At 54.4% G+C, this 21607-nt stretch overlaps 2 protein-coding genes across 2 annotated transcripts in view; both read right to left on the minus strand.

Annotated features, from left to right (window-relative positions):
- LOC102559537 (zinc finger protein 850) overlaps positions 1-21607 on the minus strand; it is a 40715-nt gene that overhangs the window by 7370 nt on the left and 11738 nt on the right. The window lies entirely within an intron of this gene.
- On the minus strand, positions 4448-7893 carry LOC132248254 (zinc finger protein 671-like). Its single transcript, XM_059721284.1, has 3 exons — positions 7683-7893; positions 6711-6883; positions 4448-6232 (listed from the first exon to the last, which is right to left on the minus strand). Exons 1-3 carry the CDS (start codon positions 7723-7725, stop codon positions 6068-6070), a joined length of 381 nt encoding a protein of 126 aa, XP_059577267.1. The 5' UTR covers positions 7726-7893; the 3' UTR covers positions 4448-6067.

Here is a 21607-nt window from a genome sequence, read left to right on the forward strand (position 1 = left end):
CAAAGGGCAAACACTGCTATTACTTCAATCGGGATGGGCCTCAGAGTAGGCCTGGACCTTGTCATTGTGTACCCTCACAAAAAACAAGATTTTCCTGCCAAAACCCCAAGTGCTGGGGGTGAGGGAGCGGCAGGCTTCTTGGCTCAGCTAATGTTCCCTACTTGGTGCAGTTCAGAGCCTGACTCTCAGGAACTTCTGGCCCACCTGTCCTTACCATCACCTCAGGCCCTGCTGGGACAAGAACAAGTGGAACATGTGCATTAGGGCAGTGTCTGAAGAGTTTCATGCTCTAAGGGGCTGAGGACGAGGGGAGGACGTAGAGCTGTGGCGCTGTCTTCTGAGAGAATCAGGGTTGTGCTTTCTGCTTGGTTCCATGGAAAACTTTTGTGCAGGGAATGCACCCATGGAGCTTTCCTCTGCTAATGGGTCCCAGGTGGTCTCCAGGTCACAAAAGTCTTCAAAGGGTCTAAGGCCTTGGCATGAACCAGAACCAGGACTCTGTGCTGAGTCTCAGGTTTTGTGACACTCAAGGCCCCAGAGAGGAAACATGAAGGGGGCAATTCTGGTGCAAGCCATGGGTAATTCAGTTCGTGGCAGAACTTAAAATCTTGTGAATCCCACCCGTGCCATGGCACCATTTCATGCAGCCTGAGACCAGGATGAAACTCTTCCTGGGTTCCAGGTCAACCTGACCAGAAGCAGCTAGCAATAGTCTCAGGCTCTTTCTTGTCTAGAAGGAGAGGCTACAAAGAACCTGTGTATAACATGCTGATTTCAATGGGGGACTACAGATCCCATCATACCCTGGGAGAGGGTGGCTACCTTGGGCTGCCGAATGAACTCTTACATTGGTGAGTGAAGACGGCAACTTAAGTTCGTGGCAGCGCATGCAAGCTAGAGCTGGGCTGAAAATCAAGACAACAAACCTGACTGTCCCCTAACCTGTGTCATTAGAAGAAGAAGGGAACAGCTGCTTGTTTCCACACTGTTCAATTTGAGAGAGTGGGAACAACGCCTGCCTGCACACATTACAGCAGGGGTGGGCAAATATGGTCTATGGGCCGCACCCAGCCCATGCAGGGGGTTGTTCAGCAGGGACCTGTGTGTGTAGCCCTGACCCCGTGCCAGCTCCATGCTCGCCTGTCCAGGTTGCGCAGTAGCAGCACGGGAGGGAAACTGCTGCTCGGCACAGGGTAAAAATGGCCCCTCCTGTTACCAGCTCTTCCAGGTCTAGCGGGGCTGCCCCGAGTCTGCACCACGTCATTGCTGCCTCCGAGTTGCCCGGTGGGGCAGAGGCAGCAGCACAAAACAGACGCAGAACAGCCATGTGCAGGTTCTGGGCGGACGCCCCAGGAAGCGCTGGCAGTGGAAGGGGCTGCGTTTATTTCTCACTGAGCAGCAGTTCCTCCCCTGTGCCTCCACTGCTGAGCCTGGGTCCCAGCACTGGCTCTGGGCTTGCCTCTCCAAGCTGAGCAGTAGCAGCAGTGGCTGCGCCAAGAAGAAACTGCTGCTTTTCGCGGGGGAAAATCGGCTCCTGTCCCTCACTGCTGCCGGGCAGTTTTTGGTGCATCCTGTGTGGCAGAGGTGACAGTGCAGAGCAGCTGCAGGGCAGCCCAGAGGCAGTGGGGACCAATTGTGGCAGCCCACGGAAACTAGATCTGGGACAACAATCAAGACAGCAAACCTGACTATCTCCCAATATTTGGCATTACAAGGAGAAGAAGGGAACAGCAGTTGCTTGTTTCAGCATTGTTCAGTTTTAGAGAGTGGGAACAACACCTGCCTGCACACATTGCATCAGGGGTGAGCAATATACAGCCTGTGGGTGGCATCCCACCCACGGAGGGGCTTTGTCCAGCCTGCGGCGGGTTCCTTGACATGGCTCCACAGCAGGGATGCCTTCCCAGGTAGTCCGGGTGGTGGCAGCTTCTTCCGGCTGCCGCCATCCGAGCCATCGTGGCAGGTACCAGTGCGCGCAGCCCTGATCCCATGTGCTCTACGCCAGCTCCGGGCTCGCCTCTCTGAGCTGAGCAGTGACCATGTGGGAGAGAAACTGCTTCTCAGTGTGGGACAAAAGCAACCTCTCCTGCTGCCAGCGCTTCCAGGTATAGCCACCCAGAACCCATGCAGGGCTGCCCTGAGTCTCCACCGTGTCACTGCCATCTCTAACCTCCTCGGTGGGGTAGAAGTGGCAGCGCGGAGCAGACCCACGACAGCCGTGCATGGACTCTGGGAGGATGCACCAGGAAGCACTGGCAGTGGGAGGGGAAGGGACCGCTGTTACTCCACGCTGAGCAGCAGTTTCTCTCCTGTGCCACTGCTGCTAGGCCTGGGCCCCAGCACCAGCTCTAGGCTCACCCCTCGAGGCTGAGCAGCACCAACGGCGGCTGTGCCAGGAAGAAACTGTCACTTGTTGCAGGGAAAAATTGACTCTTCTTCCTTTCTGACAGCGGACAGTTTTTGGTGCAGCCGCCTGGAGCTACGCCGGGCTGCCCTGCGGGTCTGTCACTGCCGCCTCTGGGCTGACCTACGCGGCAGCAGTGACGGTGCAAAGCAGTCGCAGGGCACCCCGGAGGCGGCGGTGACCAAGCTGCAGGCAGCTGCACCAAAGACTGCCTGGCAGTGATGAGGGGGAGGGTCCGCTTCCCACCCCCCACCCTGCAACGAGCAAGTTTCTGCCTGGCTGCTGCTGCTGCTCATCCTGGAGGAGTGAGCCTGGAACTTGCACAGGGTGCATGGGCTTGGGATGGCAAGTGCTGCTCTCTGCTGCTACTGTGGGGTTGGGGCAGCAGTGGTGGCAGCTGGAAGGGGCTGCCTTACCCATGCTGCATGCCCAGGAGCGGATGAATGCATCAAGGCTGGGCAGACCTGGCACAGGCTGTGCTGGGGCTGTGTGCTGTTGACAGTGGCGGGGGAGGCGCTGCAGGGCGTACAGGCTGTCCTGTTGTAGGGTGGGGGCAGGGGCTGACTGGCTCATTTGGGCACATGAAGTGGCTCCCAGACACCACACACATCCTCAAACCCTCCCACGGAAACCCCATACCCACACCACCCCCCCCACAACCATAAACTCCACAAACCCTACACCTACCCATACCCTTCTCTACAACTCCCCACACTCACAACCACAAGCCTCTGCACGAAGCCCCGTTCACTGATACATGCACACACCACATGCACGCACCCCACAGCCCGCCGCAAACCCTATGGGTCTATACTTTTTAACGTCTTCGTCAATTGGTGTCAGAAGCGGAATGGCCAAATTTGCCAATGACACCAAACTCTGGGGTAAAGCACCCATACCTGAGGACAGGAGAGTGATCCAGGCAGATCTTGACAGGCTCATGCAATGGGCGGATAAGAACCTGATGGGGTTAACCACCGAAAAATGCAAGGTTCTCCACCTTGGGAGGAAAAACCTTCAGCTTGCTTATAGGCTCAGCAGCACTACAGATGAAAGGGACTTGGGGGTCATGATTGACCACAAGATGAACACGAGCCTTCAGTGTGATGCTGCGGCTAGTGAAGCAAGCAAAACACAGAGGCGTGGCTTGTCCAGGTGGTATCGGGGGGGGGGGGGGGGGGGCAGCTCCTGCGCACACCTCAGGAGAGTATGGGGGGGGGCAAGTTCCTCTAGAGTCACGGTCAGCACCCTGCAATGGCAGCACAGGGCAGGCCTGTGGCTTCCAGGTCCTGCACGCACTCTGGCTATGGAGCTGTACTGACAGCAGCGTTGGGTGTGTGTGGGAACAGCCATAACTCACGTGGCAGCAGGTCCTCCCATCTTGAGATTTCCCCACGGTCCTCATTATCACAGACCCAGAGCTCCACCTGTCCTCGCTGGATGCTGCAGATTAAGTCAGGTGTGGGACCTCGATATCCTGTGTGGGCAGTGGTTAAAGAGTGTTTGTGACTGCGTACAGGACACAGAATCCAACCGGGATTTGGGGAATGAATTCAGTGAACTCAAGGTGTCTACTAGGGCCTTGATGAATGAGGGAGGATGGGCATTTATGATGAAAGACAGGGCACTGCAGGAAGAAGCCTTCAAGAGAGGACAGTCTTTATGGCCCAGGTGGATGAGGAATGGTCACAGGAAACAAAGCACCAACCATTGCTGATTTAGAAAGAGCATTAAACTGGGAGAGTCACCAGGGTCAGGTGTAGAGATGCAGTGATCTACGATGCACGGGGAACAGAAACAAAACTTTCACTGTTTTCAAGGTACCAGAAAGAAGAGATATTGGACACACTTATGGATGGTCACACTTATCAGTGTAATTCCAGGAAAAGAAGTGAAAATGAGCTTAGTGAAGGGACTCGTGGCAGTGAAAAGTGTTAGACCCCGACTCCATGCTGCGCCCAACGACTCGGGAGACGACGATCCAATTGCTCATGGATCCAGTCACTCATTAGCCAGAGCAAGCAGGGCGCAAACACCAGCACACGCTGCTCACAACAGCTTTATGCAGAACGGAGACAGCTTCCGACAAGGGTCCAACAAACTATTATCACAGTGATGGGCATCCGATCAGCAGAGGGATTTTAGGAAGAGCACAAGAAAACTTCTGAGAGGGGCAGAGGGAGCTTGAGAATCTCTGGTCTACGAGATTAAGATATTAGGAAGGGATACGGACAGGAACCTCCAGGGACCCCTCGGCAAACAAACCTGGGTTACATCTCATGTACACATGTCGCTAGAGGAGCAGTTGAGGAAACGCCTCATCTCGTTGTAGCAGCTGAGGCTGATAAGACTTTCTATTAACTTCTGTTGGGCCATAATGGCAGGAGAAACAGGACGAAGATATCACAGAACAGAGCATGCTAGGATAGTTAAGTATGTAGGCCAGACAGGGAAAAAGTCAGAATCCTCCTCCACGGAACAGCTCTTACTGCATTCGTGTACAACGACCTGGAGATGACGTGAACGTGCTGAGAAGAACATTTGCTGTTTACAAACTAGTCGGGGGGACCAGAAGGCATTGGGGCAGTCCCTGTTCCCCTGAGCACCACCGGGAGTGACTAGAAATACCGGTCAAAAGCTGGCAGAGGGTAGATTCAGACTAGACATCAGGAGGCGCTGCTTCACTGTCAGGGCAGCTAGGATCTGGAACCAACTTCCAAGTGAAGTGGTGCTAGCTCCTACCCTGGGGGTATCATAGTAGCGAGGGTCAGGAGGGACCTGACCAGATCATCTCGCCTGACCCCCTGCCACAGGCAGGAATGGATGCTGGTTCACAAGACCCCAGACAGGTGAGCATCCAACCTTCTCTTGAATTTGCCCACGGTAGGGGCGAGGACCACTTCCCTGGGAAGTTGGTTCCAGACTTTGGCCACCCTAACTGCAAAATATTGCCTTCTGATCTCTAACCTAAACCTATTCTCGATCAGCTTATGACCGTTGTTCCTCGTCACCCCAGGTGGTGCTGGGGAGAAAAGGGCTCTGCCTATTTGCTATTGATCTCCCCTGATGAGCTTGAAGGCAGCCACCAGCTCCGCCCTCAGCCTCCTCTTGCTGAGGCTGAACAGGTTCAGGTCCTTCAGTCTCTCCTCATACGGCCTGTCCTGCTGCCCTCTCACCAAGCGAGTGGCCTCCTCTGGACCCTCTCCAGGCTGGCCACATCCCTCCTGAAGTGCAGTGCCCAGTACTGGACGCAGTACTCCAACTGTGGCCTGACCAGAGGGGGAGGATCACCTCTCTGGACCGGCTTGAGATGCAGTCTTTAAGAGGAGGCTAGATGAACATCTTGCCAAGGTCATTTGACCCCAGTACTTTTTCCTGCCACGGCAGGGGGTCGGACTTGATGATCTGTCCCTTCCAGCCCTACCTACTATGAAACTATGAAAGGCAAAGGGAGATCATGTTGCCAAGAAACTGTTGCATATGGAAGAACCAGGAGTCACAAGAACTGGGAAGGCACAAGTGAAGGAGGAGATCTCAGTCTAAAATGTGAGGGAGGCCTCATCACTGACAGGGCAGCGGGGAGGAAGGGGATTTAAACCTACGGCCAAAAGTTCATGAGGATGAGACTGCTGAAACATGGGAGTGACTATAAAACTGCAGAGTTCACAAATCTCCGGGGGAAGCAAGACCCAGAGCTTTACCCAGGGAAATGAGAGCTTGGTAATTCTTCAGCATCTGGTCCTGGTAAAGCACCTTGTCTTCATCGTCCAGCAGCTCCCACTCCTTCCGCGTGAAATACACAGCCACGTCCTCGAACACCTCCCGGAGCTGCAGGCACAAGCGTTGCACCATCAGTGTCTCCTGCGCCAGCTGCTCCCCACCCCCACAGCCCTGTCTGCAATCACTGGGTACTACCACGAATTGCAATGTTACCCATGACAGGTAAGGGGACACAACTCCCCAGTCTCCAGCTGACATGTGATGTGGATGCAGCCACGGATACAGGAGTTCAGGTGCTGGCTTTAGGCCAGTTCATCTTGCGCTATTTGCTTGGTCCTTTGAGGCAGCCTGGGCAGCACGTTCTCAGGCAGGGAGCCCCAGCTCCACGCACTGTAACCCGGCCTGCCCATGCCAGCACCCCTGGTATCTGCACTTGGGAGGCAGCTCCTGCTAATGTAGTTAGGGATGCAGCCTTCGTGCTCTTCAGGTCTCTCTACTCCCCAAATTCATTACAGCACCCCGGGCTCCTCCTGCGCTCTGCCCCACCTGTACTCCCCACCACAAGTGAACCGGGTGCCCTGCTCACCTCCGAGCTCTCCTCCTGCTTTGGAGGCCTGCCCTGCCCCTTCTGCACTTGGCCTGGCTCAGGGGTCAGGGAGCTCCTCTCCTCCAGGCTCCCTGCGCACGTCCTCTGCAGCTCCAGGATCACCGGCCCCTCCTCAGCAGGCTGCTGCTCAGCTCTCGGCAGGGTCCCAGCACCTGCACGTGGGAAGGGAGTGCACACGTGAGCCCTGGGACTGAGGAGACGGGGGCTTCAGTGCGTGGAAGAGGGGGAGAAGGAAGACACAGAATCCCACAGCTGTTGCTAACACACCTCCACAGGCATGAGGCTGGAGATGAGCCCTGGTAACTCTGTCCCAGCGTGGGGAGGTGATTGCTGCACCACAACAGAGCCTGCAGGGACATCGCTCCTGGGGAAAGCAGCTCGAGCGATGCTGGGGCCGTGTCAGATCCACATGCTAAGGGCAGGGGAGGGGAACGCAAGGTCGGTCTGCTCCTGGGCCGTGAAACGATTGCAGGGGCACCAGAACAAGCAGCGCTGATCCGTGGAGCACTGACCCACCACCATGCTGTGGAAGGGAGATTTCTGCACCGAGGGACGGTGCTCACGCTGCTGGAGAGTGGAGACCCACCGCCCTGCCCTGCCCTGCCCCGGGGATCGAGCCTCGCCTGGGCCACCAGCCTGAGCAGCTTTCGTCTGCGGACAGCTGCCAGGTCTGCTCCGGGTCAGGGGAGTCTGCAGCAGCACACAGGCCTGGGCGAGCTGCGCCTCCATCAGCGAGAGGCGGGCGGGAGTCCCGTTGCCGTGGCACCGGCACCGGCCCAAACCAGACACCGCTGTGCCGGGCGCAGGGAGAGAGAGAGAGAGAGAGCTAGGGTCTCGGCCAGGCGCTGCCCGCCCAGGGGTCCCGTCTGTCCCGGCCCCGCGCCGCCCCGCGCCGCGCGCACGAAGCCGGCGGACAGGCGGACCCCGCGGCGGCTCCGCGCTGCCCCTCACCTGGGCGCCGGGCTGTGGCCGCAGGCCCCGGCGGCGTTTCCATGGCTCCGCGCTGCTGCCCAGGCCGGTGCGCGCGGCGGGATCAGCAGGCCCGCAGCGGCCCCGGCACCCACGTCACAGGAAGCGCGTCGTGCTGCGCGCGCGCGCCCGGCTCTGCACCCCGGTGCTGCGCCGGGCCCAAGCGGCACCCACATCTTCCACTTCCGGCTTCGCGGCCCCGCCCCTCGCGTCGCACGGGACGTCACCACGCCCGCAACTCCTCCCCCCACATTAACCCTCTGCTGCCGGGCTGGAGCCGCGGGCGGAGGCGCTCGGGCACCGCGCAAAATCCTGCGCTTAGCGCAGGGCCCGTCGCAGCAGCGGGGCGCGGGGCGGTACTCTGCCGTGTGGGCACTCCGGCTTAGCTGCTTAAAGCACCTGCTTTACAAGCAGGGGGGCCTGGGTTCCAGTCCCAGCAGCGCCTGCTTTGCTACCACAGTGCAGAGGTGTGACTGAGCGGGAAGAAATGTCCTGAGGCTGGACGAGGCCAAAGGCCTGCCCTTAGGACGCAGCAATCTCTGAAGGACTTGTCTCAACACCCACTTGTAGGTGTCCCGCTGCCCTAAACAGCTCCTCAGGGGACACGTACACACCACGACACTTCCCCTTGCCTGCCTGCACGAGGCGGATTTCCTGACGTAATCACGGGCTCCTCAGCACACCCACGCACGCTGCTCGGACCCGTGTAGTTTGGCTCGTTGCGAGTGGAAGCGTCGTGCCCGCAGCAAGGCGCTCGCCGCTGTGTGACGCCGCCTTCCCCCACCAGGGGGCGCTGCGCTGGGGCTGTAGTTCAGGCCTTTGCCCACTAGAGGCAGCTGCTTTTTGGGGGGTTTCGGCTCTGCTCATCCCACCCCGTCCTGCACCCCTCCGCTCCCACAGCTGCATGCTGGCAGGGCACATTGTGGGGTCCTCGGCCGGGCATCTCATCCCATTTTCCAGCGCTGCAAGCAGGGCACATGCCTGTAGTACATGGAGCAAGCCAAAACCTGCCCAGCACACAGTCGTGGACTACACCGTGGTAGTGGTGGTGAACATACCACCACCACCACCACTCCTGTATGTGCTCCCTCCCCCACTGCCACACACACACCCTGCGCCCAGCACCTCGGTCCGAACGGCGGAGCACAGCAGTGTCAGCAGCAGCAAATGGTAAGGTTGCAACTGAGGGACGGTGGCACCTCTTCTTAGCGCTTTGATATTTCGGGGTAACGTTCCTATTTCTTATCGTTGCCGTTCCAGAAACATGATGAATAGTGCAGACCGATGTTGCATGCCAGACCTGCCCCTCCAAGATACGCAGCATCTCGAGTGATTCATAGATATTAGGGTCGGAAGGGACCTCAGTAGATCATCGAGTCCAACCCCCTGTCTCAGGCAGGAAAGAGCGCCGGGGTCAGATGACCCCAACCAAGTGCTTGTCCAGGCTCCTCCTGAAGACCCCCAGGGTAGGGGAGAGCACCACCTCCCTTGGGAGCCCGTTCCAGATTCTGGCAACCCTCACTGTGAAGTTTCATAGATTCATAGATGTTAGGGTCGGAAGGGACCCCAATAGATCATCGAGTCCGACCCCCTGCATAGGCAGGAAAGAGTGCTGGGTCTAGATGACCCCAGCTAGATGCATATCCAACCTCCTCTTGAAGACCCCCAGGGTAGGGGAGAGCACCACCTCCCTTGGGAGCCCGTTCCAGACCTTGGCCACTCGAACTGTGAAGAAGTTCTTCCTAATGTCCAGTCTAAATCTGCTCTCTGCTAGCTTGTGGCCATTGTTTCTTGTAACCCCCGGGGGCGCCTTGGTGAATAAATACTCACCAATTCCCTTCTGTGCCCCCGTGATGAACTTATAGACGGCCACAAGGTCGCCTCTCAACCTTCTCTTGCGGAGGCTGAAAAGGTCCAGGTGCCCCAGTCTCTCCTCGTAGGGTTTGGTCTGCAAGCCCTTCACCATACGAGTGGCCCGTCTCTGGACTCTTTCCAGGTTATCCGCATTCCCCTTGAAGTGCGGCGCCCAGAATTGCACGCTGTACTCCAACTGCGGTCTGACCAGCGCCCGATAGAGGGGAAGTATCACCTCCTTGGATCTGTTTGTCATGCATCTGCCGTTAGCTTTGCTGATGGCTTCATTGCACTGACGACTCATGTTCATCTTCATCACACCGGGACTCCAAGATCCCTTTCTGAGCAGGTCATTCCCTAGGCTGTAGGTGTGCTGGACATTTTTCCTCCCTAGGTGCAGCACTTTGCATTTCTCCTTGTTGAACTGCATCCTGTTGTTTTCTGCCCACTTGTCCAACCTGTCCAGGTCTGCTTGCAGCTGTTCCCTGCCCTTTGGCATGTCCACTTCTCCCCATAGCTTTGTGTCATCTGCAAACTTGGACAGGGTACACTTCACTCCCTCGTCCAAGTCACTGATGAAGACATTGAAGAGTATTGGTCCAAGGACCAAGCCCTGCGGGATCCCACTGCCCACACCCTTCCAGGTCGAGACCGACCCATCCACCACCATTCTCTAGGTTCGACCCTCTAGCCAATTTGCCACCCACCGGACTGTGTAAGTGCTTCCTAATGTCTAACCTAAATCTGCCAGACAGATATATAGATGTCAGAAATATCCCACCGACTTTGTAGCCTCTAGCAGGGAGGTGAAGGAGGTGGTGTTTGGACTGTGGGCTGGAAGACCTGGGGGCATTGAGTCTGGAGAGGAGAAAACTGAGTGGGGATTTGATCACAATCTGTAAATCCCTCCAGGGTGGTGGGAGAGAGGCTGGAGATGGGCTGTTATCTGTGGCCGTAGGGGACAGGCCTAGGAGCAATGGTTTTGAGCTGCAGGAGGGAAAACAGAGGCTGGGGAGGAGGAGGAACGCTGTGACTCTGAGTGGGGCTGAGCACTAGAACAGGCCCTAGAGATGTGGGGGAGTCTCCATCCCTGGCAGGTCCCAGGAGCAGGTTGCACAGAGGTGTCTGGGATGTTGAAGTGAGGGCTGGTCCCGCCTTGAGCAGGGGGCTGGACTAGATGACCAGGTGAGGACCCTTCCGGCCTGACTTTCCAATAGTCCGTTGATCCTAAGCACCTGGGTAGATTCTCACACAGATCCTGATATGACCCAGCAGAAGTTAATGGAAGTCTTGTGAGCCTCTGCTGCTACAACACAGGGACGATGCACTTCCTTAACTCTGCCTCTAGTGACATATGCACACGTGATGTAACCCAGATACCTCTACCAGGGTAGGTGGAAGCTGCTGTCCACATTCCTTCCTAACATCTTCTTCTCCAAAGACCAGATACTTTGGCTGCTTTGCTCTATTAACATTAAGACCTGGGCTCTTCGGCTCACTCTGCCATTCTCACAAGTTTTCTTGTCCTCCTCAAATCCCTCTGCAGATCAGACGCCCATCACTGTGACAAAAATTGGGTTAGGTACGGGGGGTAGTGAAAACCAGTTTTCATTTCCAGAGGATCTTGAGCTTGTTCTGGCTTGTGCACAGGGTTGAGGTCCTTATATTTCAAGAGGTAAGTTTGCTTTTCTCATGCTTTCTTTTTCCTCTATTCCCCCTAGAGAATTTCCTTAGGGAAGTGCTCAAATGCTTTCTGTAGCAAAACGAAGACCAAATAGACCATTTCTACCCTAGGGAATTTCTTACTCCTTTCTTATTCCTTACATCCAACCTGAAACCATCCTGTAACAGAGGTGTAGGCAGTTATTTCAGCTGGAGGGCTGCTTAACAAGTTTAAGTGAACTTTTGAGGGATGCAAGGGTGGTCGCGCCCCTTGACAAGTGCACCCCCAACTAGTTGCCATCTTGGGATCAGCAGTCCTGCCCCTGACCTTTGCCACTGGAAGTCCCTCCTCTTACCCCTAAAAGTACTCCTTTGGGAAGGGGGTTTCCCATCTTGGAACCAGAAAAACAAGAAATTATATATTAAAAATCGACAATCATAACAACATATTTAATTTTTGTCCTGATTGTGTGTGTTTGAGATGTATATATAGGTGCACAGATTCACAGAAGTTTAGGGTTGGAAGGGACTTCATGAGATCACTGGGTCCAGCCCCCTACTCTGGGCAGAAAAGACTGCTGGGGTCAAATAACCCCAGCCAGGTGTGCATCCACTCTCCTTCTGAAGATCCCCAGGGTCAGTGTCTGCACCACCCATGCTGGGAGTCTGGTCCCACAGGGACACAGGTGGTCTTCTCATCTGTCCTTCCAGTGAGCAGATGTGGACAACACCATGAGACCTGCATCAGGGAAGGCAATGTGCAGCTTCGGAAATGGTGTCTTGAGGCAAGCGTCGGCTTTTTGGACCACGACCCATACTTCAGGACACAAGACATGCTCGGGTGGGGTGGGCTCCACCTCTCCCCAAAGGTAAGCGTGTGTTCTCTTTCAGGTTGGCTGATCTCCTCCGGCAGGCTTTAAACTAGGCTCATCGGGGAAGGGGAAGATGAGGGTGGAGGGAGCCACGGAACACTGAACCAAGAGCCACCCACAAGAATAGCCCACCCAAGACAGGCAACAAGCACAAGAAACACCCAAGTAAGAGACAGGGGCCGAGATTGTCCTGGGATTAGTGGGGCAGCGCATACACCTCCAGGAGGCCTTAAATGCCTCTACACTAATGCTTGTAGTATGGGGAACAAGCAGGAGGAACTTGCTCTTCTGCTAGCACAAACCCAGACATAGTGGGGCTCACTGAAACTTGGTGGGACCCTACACATGACTGGGCAGTAAACATCAAGGGCTATAGGCTGTACAGGAGAGCTAGAAAAGGGAGGAAAGGTGGGGGAGTGGCGCTCTATGTCAAGGAGCAATACACATCCTCAGCAAACAGCACTGGGTCAGAGGAGGGGCCGACTGAGGTGCTCTGGGTCCAAATACAAGGGGGCCGGGGGGGGAAGGGACTTAACAGTGGAGGTTTACTACAGGCCACCCAACCAAGGAGAAGAGCTGGACCGGGAGTTCTCAGGTCAGCTCACAGAGGCAGTTAAGTCAAGGGACGTGGTCATCATGGGTGACCTAAACTACCCAGACATCTGCTGGGAAAAGCAGTCAGCCAGGTCTGACTGCTCACATAGGTTCCTAGCTGGGATGCAGGACCTCCACCTAATCCAGGAGGTGCACAGCCCCACCAGGGGAGACGACTTGTTGGACCTGGTCCTGGCCACAGGTGACGACCTGGTGAGAGGTCTGCAGGTTCTCGACCATCTGGGCGATAGCGATCATCGCCTGCTGGGATTCACCATCCAGCGCAAGGTGGCAAAAGCCTGCAGCAAAGCAGCAGCCCTGGCCTTCAGGAGGGCCAATTTCAATGAGGTAAGAAAAACAGTTGGGCAAGTACTGAGGTCCTGGAGGGGAGGGGAGTCGGGTGTCCAAGAAGAGTGGTCAATCCTGAAGGAGACGATCCTCCAAGCCCAAAGGGCAACAATCCCAATCCAGATCAAAGGGGGCAAGAGAGCTCAAAAGCCCCCATAAGCTCACCAAAAGAATCCACGAATGTCTCAAAGCTAAAAGGGAGGCGTACACCCAACGGAAGGGAGGCGCCATCACCACAGAGGATTATACCTCCTTGGCTCGAGATTGTAGAGGGCGGTCAGGAAGGCCAAGACGGACACAGAATTGGGACTAGCAACCTGGATCAAAGATAACAAGAAGTCCTTTTTTAAATACATATGGGGTAAAAAGGTGGTACTGGGTAACATAGGGCCTATGCAGGACACGCTAGGAAATCTGGTGGTTACATCAGATGACAAAGCTAACCTCTTTAACAATTTCTTTGCCTCCATTTTTTTGAGCAGGGACCAGGGGCATTCCCCCACCGAGATCCCCGACAGACCCAGGGGAGGCGCAGCCAGGCCCAGGGTCAGTGAGGACCTAGTCAGGGAACTTCTGGAGAGACTAGATGTGTTTAAATCAGCAGGTCCCGATGATCTCCACCCCAGAGTGCTGAGGGAATTGGCAGAGGTCATTGCAGGACCCCTCGAACAGCTTTACAAGCACTCGTGGTGCTCTGGTGTGGTGCCAGAGGACTGGAAAAGGGCCAGTGTGGTCCCCATTTTCAAAAAAGGGAGGAAGGAGGATCCAGGAAACTATAAGCCTGTTAGTCTTACCTCGGTCCTGGGGAAGCTCTTGGAGAGAATTATCCAGGAGCACATCTGCGAGGGGCCAGCAGGGGAGGTTATGCTCGGGGGCAACCAACATGAGTTCATTCGAGGCCGGTCCTGTCAGACCAACCTGGGGCCTTCTACGACCAGGTCACAAAATCCTTAGACACAGGGGTAGCAGTGGATGTAGTCTTCCTGGACTTCAGGAAGGCCTTCGACACTGTCTCTCACCCCATCCTCATTAAGAAATTAAGTGACAGTGGTGTTGATGCCTACACGGTCAGATGGGTCGCAAACTGGCTCCATGGCTGCACCCAGAGAGTGGTGGTGGACAGGGCATTTTCGCCCTGGAGGGATGTGGGCAGTGGGGTCCCCCAGGGCTCGGTCCTTGGGCCTGCACCGTTCAACATCTTCATCAGCAACTTGGACAAGGGGGTGAAAAGCACCTTGTTCAAATTCATAGATGACAATAAGATGTGGGGGAAATGGGCATGCTGGATGAGAGGGACAGGCTGCAAGTGGATCTGGACAGGTTACAGGGGTGGGCAGATGAGAACATGATGGGAGTCAACACTGACAAGTGCAAGGTGCTGCACCCGGGGAGGAAGACCCAGCAGCAGACCTACAGGCTGGGGAACTCCCTTCTCGTCAGTGCAGAGGCAGAAAAGGATCTGGGAGTCATCATTGATTCCAAGATGAACATGGGCTGACAGCGTGGGGACGCGGTCAGGAAGGCCGACCGCACCTTGTCGTGCATCCACAGATGCATCTCGAGCAGGTCCAAGGAGGTGATCCTGCCCCTCTATGCGATGCTGGTCAGGCCGCAGTTGCAGTACTGCGTCCAGGTCTGGGTGCTGCACTTCAGGAGGGATGTGGCCAGCATGGAGAGGGTCCAGAGGAGGCCACCCACATGGTCGGGGGCAGCAGGGCAGATCCTATGAGCGGAGGCTACGGGACCTGAACCTGTTCATGCCCCACAAGAGAAGGCGAAGCGGGGATCCATGAGAAAACTGTGCTAGCTGTCATGCAGAACTTTGCCTCCTATTAGCTTACCACATATAGGCTCCTTAAGACATTTTTCAAGGATTTTTCCTGGGATTGAGGTCAGGTCAATTGGCCTGCAGTTCCCTGAGTCCTCTCTCTGAAGTGATTCCATAATTGCTCAAATGAGGAATGGCTGACTCTTCAGCCTACAGAAGAGAAGGCTGAGAGGGGACTTGGTAGCAGCTCACCGATACATCAGGGGTGTACAGCAAGGGCTTGGTGAACAACTGTTCACCAGGGCACCCTCGGGGAGAACCAGGATAATGGCCACTAACTCCTGGAAGACCATTTCAGGCTCAACATTAGGAAAAACTTCTCCAAGGTCAGGGTGTCCAGACTGTGGAATAGGCTCCCTCCAGAGGTGGTGCAACCGCCGACCCTGCAAATCTTCGAGACTGGAAGGTCAACTTGCTGGGGTCACCTGACCCCCAGTTGTCTTTCCTTTCTGGTGCAGGGGGCTGGACTTTTCCAGACCCTGACAACCTATTGGTCTTTGGAACAACCCTTAAGGTAACTAGAAGCTGCTATCAAATCCCGCCCCCTGCCCCCAAGTCTTCTTTTCTCCAAGCTATAGAAGCCGTTCCCTCAGCCTCTCCTCCCAAGTCATGTCCCCCAGCCCCCTCAGCACTTCCATTGCCCTCTGCTGGCTATCTCCAACTTGTCCACATCCTTTCTGTATTGGGGGCCCCAAAACTGGACCCAGTACTTCAGATGTGTACTCACCAGTGAAGAATAGAGGGAAATAATTACTTCCGTCGATTTGCTGGCAACGCTCCTACCAATGCAGCCCAGGATGCCAACAGCCTTCCTGGCAACAAGGGCACACTGCTGTCTCCTATCCAACTTATTGTCCACTGTAACCATAGTGTTTACCCTTGTCCATTGGGTTCAGGGATGGGGTACTCACTCAGGCCTCCATGCCCCTGGGGTTGTCCTCGAGTCAGCATTCAGCAGAGACCAGTGGGACGATAAACAGCATTTACTGTATTAGGAAACAGGACTCAGCAGCGCGCGCACGCGCGCACACACACACACACACATTCACAGCTTGCAGGGAGAACCACACACAGCAAGCCACATCTACAGGGCATCAGAGGGAAAACTGAACCATTACACCACAGGTCCCTTAAAGGTATATTCCATATAGCAGAGCAACCCCAGGTCGTTTTCTGCAGAGCTGCTCTTTAGCCAGTTGGTCCCAAGCCTGTAGCGGTGCCTGGGGTTGTTGCATGCTAAGTATGGGACTTTGCATGTGTTCTTGTTGGACCTCATACGATGTCTTTTGGCCCAATTCTCCCATTTGTCTCGTTCACTCTGAATCCAAGCCTCAACCCCATCGTGTAGCTATTACTTCCCCCAGCTTGGTGTCATCCATGAACTTGCTTAGGGTGGACTGCATCCCTTCTTCCAGATTGTTAAGGAAGACACTGGACAAAACCAGGCCCAGAACCAACCCCTGGGGCACTCCACTTGATACCAGCTGCCAACTAGACCTCGAGCCTTTGATCACTACCTGTTGAGTCTGATGATCCAGCCAGCTTTCTGTCTGCCTTACGCTCCGTTCATCCAACCCAGACTTCCTTAGCTTGCTTGCAAGAATGCTGTGGGAGACTGTATCAAAAGCCTTGCTAAATATCAAGGGTTATACCGTCCACTGCTTCCCCTGCATCCACAAAGCCAGCTATCTTGTCATAGAAGGCAATCAGATTGGTCCGGCATGACTTGCGCTTGGACCAATCTGATTGCCTTCTATTCAATCCTTGAATCCACGCTGACTGTTGCTAATCACATTCTTATCCTCCAAGTTCTTCACAATGGATTCCTTGAAGACCTGCTCCATGATTTTTCCAGGGACTGAGGTGAGGCTGACTGGTCTGTAGTTCCCTGGATCCTCCCCTTTTTCTTAAGGATGGGCACTAGATTTGCCCTTGTCCAATCATGCAGGATCTCCCCCAATTCCAAGGAACATAAAAATCAATTATTTTTTATTTAAATCAGATTTTTAAAAAATCATCAATAAAATCAATTTCTCTCTCATTTAAAAAATAACAGTTAAAATTAAATCTCATCACAAACATGCTAAACCTACACTTACCATCTCATAAAAATGAATGAATGGCTCTGTCACACACACACATGGAGTTACCTACCAATCAAACATGGGCATTCATTTCAGTTTTTCATCTTGTGAAAACAGCTCCAGTCTGTCTGTCCAGCCTAACAACCAGCTCTTGCTTCTTGAAAGTTGTGGGCTTTCAGTTTCTGTTTCTCAGCAGACTGAAGTCACACGTGCAAAGACCCAGGCTGGATAGGACAGTTGTTCTGTGCTTATGTGGTGGTGGAGCTGGGCCAAGCAAGGCAGAGGAGGAGTTAGTTAAGACACTGTCTTAAAGACAGAGAAATGGTACAGGAAAGGAGGGAGGCAGAGTAGAAAGGAGCAGTGGAGTGGACTGAAAAAGGGGAGACATTATTCAGTAGTACACACACAGCTTCCTATATTCCCCCACACTTTTGCCACAGAAAAACTGTCATGGCTTCTGGGCATAAGAGAGACCCCATCTGGGAATATTTTGAAGAAATTCCTTCCCTGGGTAAAAAAGGAAAATCTGTCATGTGCAAGAAGGAGATGCAGGGCCCAGCTGCAAGAAGGAAACATCATAATGAATACTGCTTATTGGGAGAAAATGAAGTGGATGGAGATGTGGATATGTCCGAAGAACAATGTGGAGCAACTGGTTAGTAAATTAAATAACTCGCTTTGCAATGCATCGTTCTTCAAGACTCTCTCTATGCCTTTAATAGAAGTGTGATTTAACAAGTAAATTCCCAAGCTGTTTGCTATGTCGGATGTTGCTAGAAAAAAAGTTTAGCTTAGCTAATCCTTCTGGCTTGTTTAATTAGTTAACTAGGTTTAGAATCCATCACCCAAGTTTACGGTACAGAAAACTGCAGTAAGAGAAATCTAGAGTTGCCAGCTGCCACTGGGTGTCCTTTTCTTATTTTATATTACGTAATATAGGGGCAGGCAAAATACGGCCCGTGGGCCGGATGTGGCCCACCCGGCCATTTTATCCAGCTTACAGAGCCCCTAAAAAATTTAGTAAATTAATATTTATTCCCCCTGGCTACCTGGTCAACGCTAGCTGGAGCCAGGGGCAGTAGGACCCAGAGGGAGCCCTCAGCAGGCTTATAGGCTTGAGCAGCCCAGCCCTGCCCACCCCCAGCCAGTTCCCTGCTTTCCTGCTCCAGCACCATGTGGCTCCTAGATGCATCCCCCAACCACAGAGCATGGGACCACCCTGGTAGAGATGTGTATGTATGTATGCACACGTGCGAGTTGGTAGGCAAAGGGGCAGAGTGTGTGTGCGTGTGTGCACGTTCGCACGTGCACCTGCAGGCACACGGACAGTGTGCATATATGTATGTAGGCACAAGGGTAGCATGCGCGTGTGAGCAGGCACAGGGGCAATGTGTGTGTGTGTGTGTGTGTGTGTGTGCGCGTGAACATGCTCGCACAGGCACAGGGGCAGTGTGTGTGTGCACTACTGGGAGTAACAAGGAATAACAGCCATAAATTGACTGAGAGTAGATTCAGGCAAGACATCAGGAAGCACTACTTCACAGTCACGGCAGCTAGGAGCTGGAACCAACTTCCAAGGGCATTGGTGCATGCTCCTAGCCTGGGGGGTCTTCAGAAGGAGGCTAGATAGACACCTTGCTGGGGTCGTTTGACCCCAGTACTCTTTCCTGCCATGGCAGGGGGTCGGACTTGATGATCTGATTAGGTCCCTTCCAACCCTACCTACTAGGAAACGATGTGTGTGTGCATGTGCAGGCACAGGGGCAGTGTGTGTCTGTGTTTGTATCTGCAGGCACAGGGGCAGAGTGCGTGTGTGGGGGGGGGGGAGGGACCACGAAGGATCATTGCGTCAGACCCCCTACCCCTGCCAAGTGTCTATTTAGACTCCTCTTGAAGACCTCCAAGTTAGATAAGAGTACAACCTCTCTTGGCAGCCCATTCCAGATCCTGGCCACCTTTACCGTGAAACATTTCTTCCTAATATCTAACCTAAATCCACTCTCCACTAGTTGGTACCCGTTATTCCTAGGAGTCCCTGGTAAATAGCGCATCTCCAATTCTCTGTTGTCCTCCCTTGATAAACTTATAGGCGGCTTCAAGGTCACCTCTCAGCTGCCTCTCGTGAAGGCTGAAGTGATCCAGATCCCTCAACCTCCCCCGGTAGGGTCTTTTACGGAGGCCACTAATCATATGAGTAGCCCTCCTCTGAACCCTCTCCAGATTCTCCGCATCCCTCTTGAAGTGCCTTCTTGGCAACAAGGCCACACTGCTGGCTTACAGTCACCTTACTGTCCACTTTAACCCCGAGGGCCTTCTCTGCAGGATGGGTTATTAACCTCTTGGAGTGGGTCCTACAGGACACCCATGGAGCCAAATGGCTTTCACACAAGGAGGGAAGCCTCAGTATGCCCAATGGGAGATTACAACTTATGCATTTCACCCAGAGGATCCCTTCATTCTTTCCCAACTCTTTGACAGAAGGGCCTTGGGCTCCTAGATAATGACCCATGTTTTCGGGCGGGGGACTTGCTGGGGTGGGATGGGCTTCACCTCTCTCCTAAAGGCAAGCGTGTCTTTTTTTCCAGGTTGGCTGACCTTATACGGTGAGCTTTAAACTAGCCTCGCCGGGGGAGGGGGCTGCAGGAAGATGTGGAGACACCACCTGAGCAAGACAGGTGACACATGCAAGGAGTGCCCAGGTAAGAAACGGAGGTCCAGATAGTCTTCCAAATCGGGGCGTGGCACACGCATTTATGCAAGGCCTTAAATGCCTGTATACCAATGCTCATAGTATGGGGAACAAACAGGAGGAACTCACCCTCAGAATAGCCAGTTCAAACCCAGACATAGTAGGGATCACAGAAACGTGGTGGGATTCATCCCACGACTGGGCAGTGAGCATTAGGGGCTATAGGCTCTACAGGCGGGATAGAGAAGGAAGGATGGGAGGGGGTGTGGCGTTCTATGTCAAAGAGCAATACACATCCTCTGCCAGCAAAATGGGGTCGGAGGAGGGGCAAGCTGAAGTGCTCTGGGTCAAGATACAAGGGGACCGTGGGGAGAGGAATTTAACGGTGGGGGTCTACTACAGACCCCCCAACCAAGGGGAGGAGCTGGACCAGGCATTTTCGGGCCAGCTTGCAGAGGCACTTAAGGCAAGGGATGTAGTTGTCATGGGTGATCTAAATTACCCGGACACCTGCTGGGAGGAGCAGTCAGCCAGGTCGGACTGATCCAGGAGGTTCCTGGCCAAGATACAGGACCTCCACTTAACCCAGGAGGTGCACAGTCCCACCAGAGGAAATGCCCTGTTGGCCCTGGTCCTGCCCACAGGCGATGATCTGGTGAGGGGGCTCCAGGTCCTGGAACACCTGGGTGATAGCGATCATCGCTTGCTGGAATTCATCCAGTGCAGGGTGTCAAGGGCCTGCAGCAAGGCAGCAACCCTGGACTTCAAGAGGGCCAACTTCAAAGAGTTGAGAAGATTGGTGGGAGAGGCGCTGGGGTTCTCGAGGGCAGGGGAACTCAGTGCCCAAGATGAGTGGTCGTTCTTTAAGGAGATGATACTCAGGGCCCAAGGGGTGATGATCCTAACAGGAAGCAAGGGGGACAAGAGTGCCTGAAAGCCTCCCTGGCTCACCAAGGATGTCCGAGAATGCCTGGTTGCCAAAAAGGTGGCGTACACCCGGTGGAAGGTGGGGACTATCTCCAAAGAGGAATACACCTCCACTGCTCGGGCCTGTAGGGGGGCTGTTAGGAAAGCTAAGGCAGACATAGAGCTAGGACTAGCATCCAAGATCAAAGATAATAAAAAGCCCTTTTTCACATATGTAGAGAGGATGAAGAAGGCACTGGGAAATGTGAGGCCCCTGCAAGATATGCTGGGCAATCTGGTGGCTGCGCCAGAGAAGGCAGGCCTCTTTAACAAATTCTTCACCTCCATTTTCTTGGGCAGGGACCGGGATTCCCTCACCATGATTCAAGACAGACTCGAGGGGAATGCCTCCAGGCCTAAGGTTGAGGAGGACCAGGTTAGAGTGCTTCTGGAGGGGCTGGACATGTTCAAATCAGCAGGTCCAGATGCTCTCCACCCCAGGGTGTTGAGGGAGCTAGCAGGGGTTATTGCTGGGCACTTGGCATGGCTTTACGAGCACTCGTGGTGCTCGGGCCAGGTGCCAGATGATTGGAAGATAGCCAATGTGGTCCCCATCTTTAAGAAAGGGAGGAAGGAGGACCCGGGCAACTATAGGCCCGTCATTCTTATGTCAATCCTGGGGAAACTCTTTGAGATCATCAAAGAGCCCATCTGTGATGGGCCGGCATCAGGGAAGATGCTCAAGGACAACCAGCACAGTTTCATTAGGGGCAGGTCATGTAAGACCAACCTGATTGCCTTTTATGATCAGGTCACAAAAGCATTGGATGCAGGTGTGGCCGTGGACGTAGTCTTTCTGGACTTCAGCAAGGACTTTAACAATGTCGACCACCCCAACCTCATTAAAAAACTAGGCGACTGTGGCATCGATGCCTACACGGTCAGGTGGATTGCAAATTGGCTGAAGGGTCATACTCAGAGAGTGGTGGTGGATGGGTCATATTCGACCTGGGGGGGAAGTGGGCAGCGGAGTCCCCCAGGGCTCGGTCCTTGGGCCCGCACTGTTCAAT

The sequence above is a fragment of the Alligator mississippiensis genome, chromosome 2, assembly GCF_030867095.1.
Source record: "Alligator mississippiensis isolate rAllMis1 chromosome 2, rAllMis1, whole genome shotgun sequence".
Taxonomy (NCBI): Eukaryota; Metazoa; Chordata; order Crocodylia; family Alligatoridae; genus Alligator; species Alligator mississippiensis.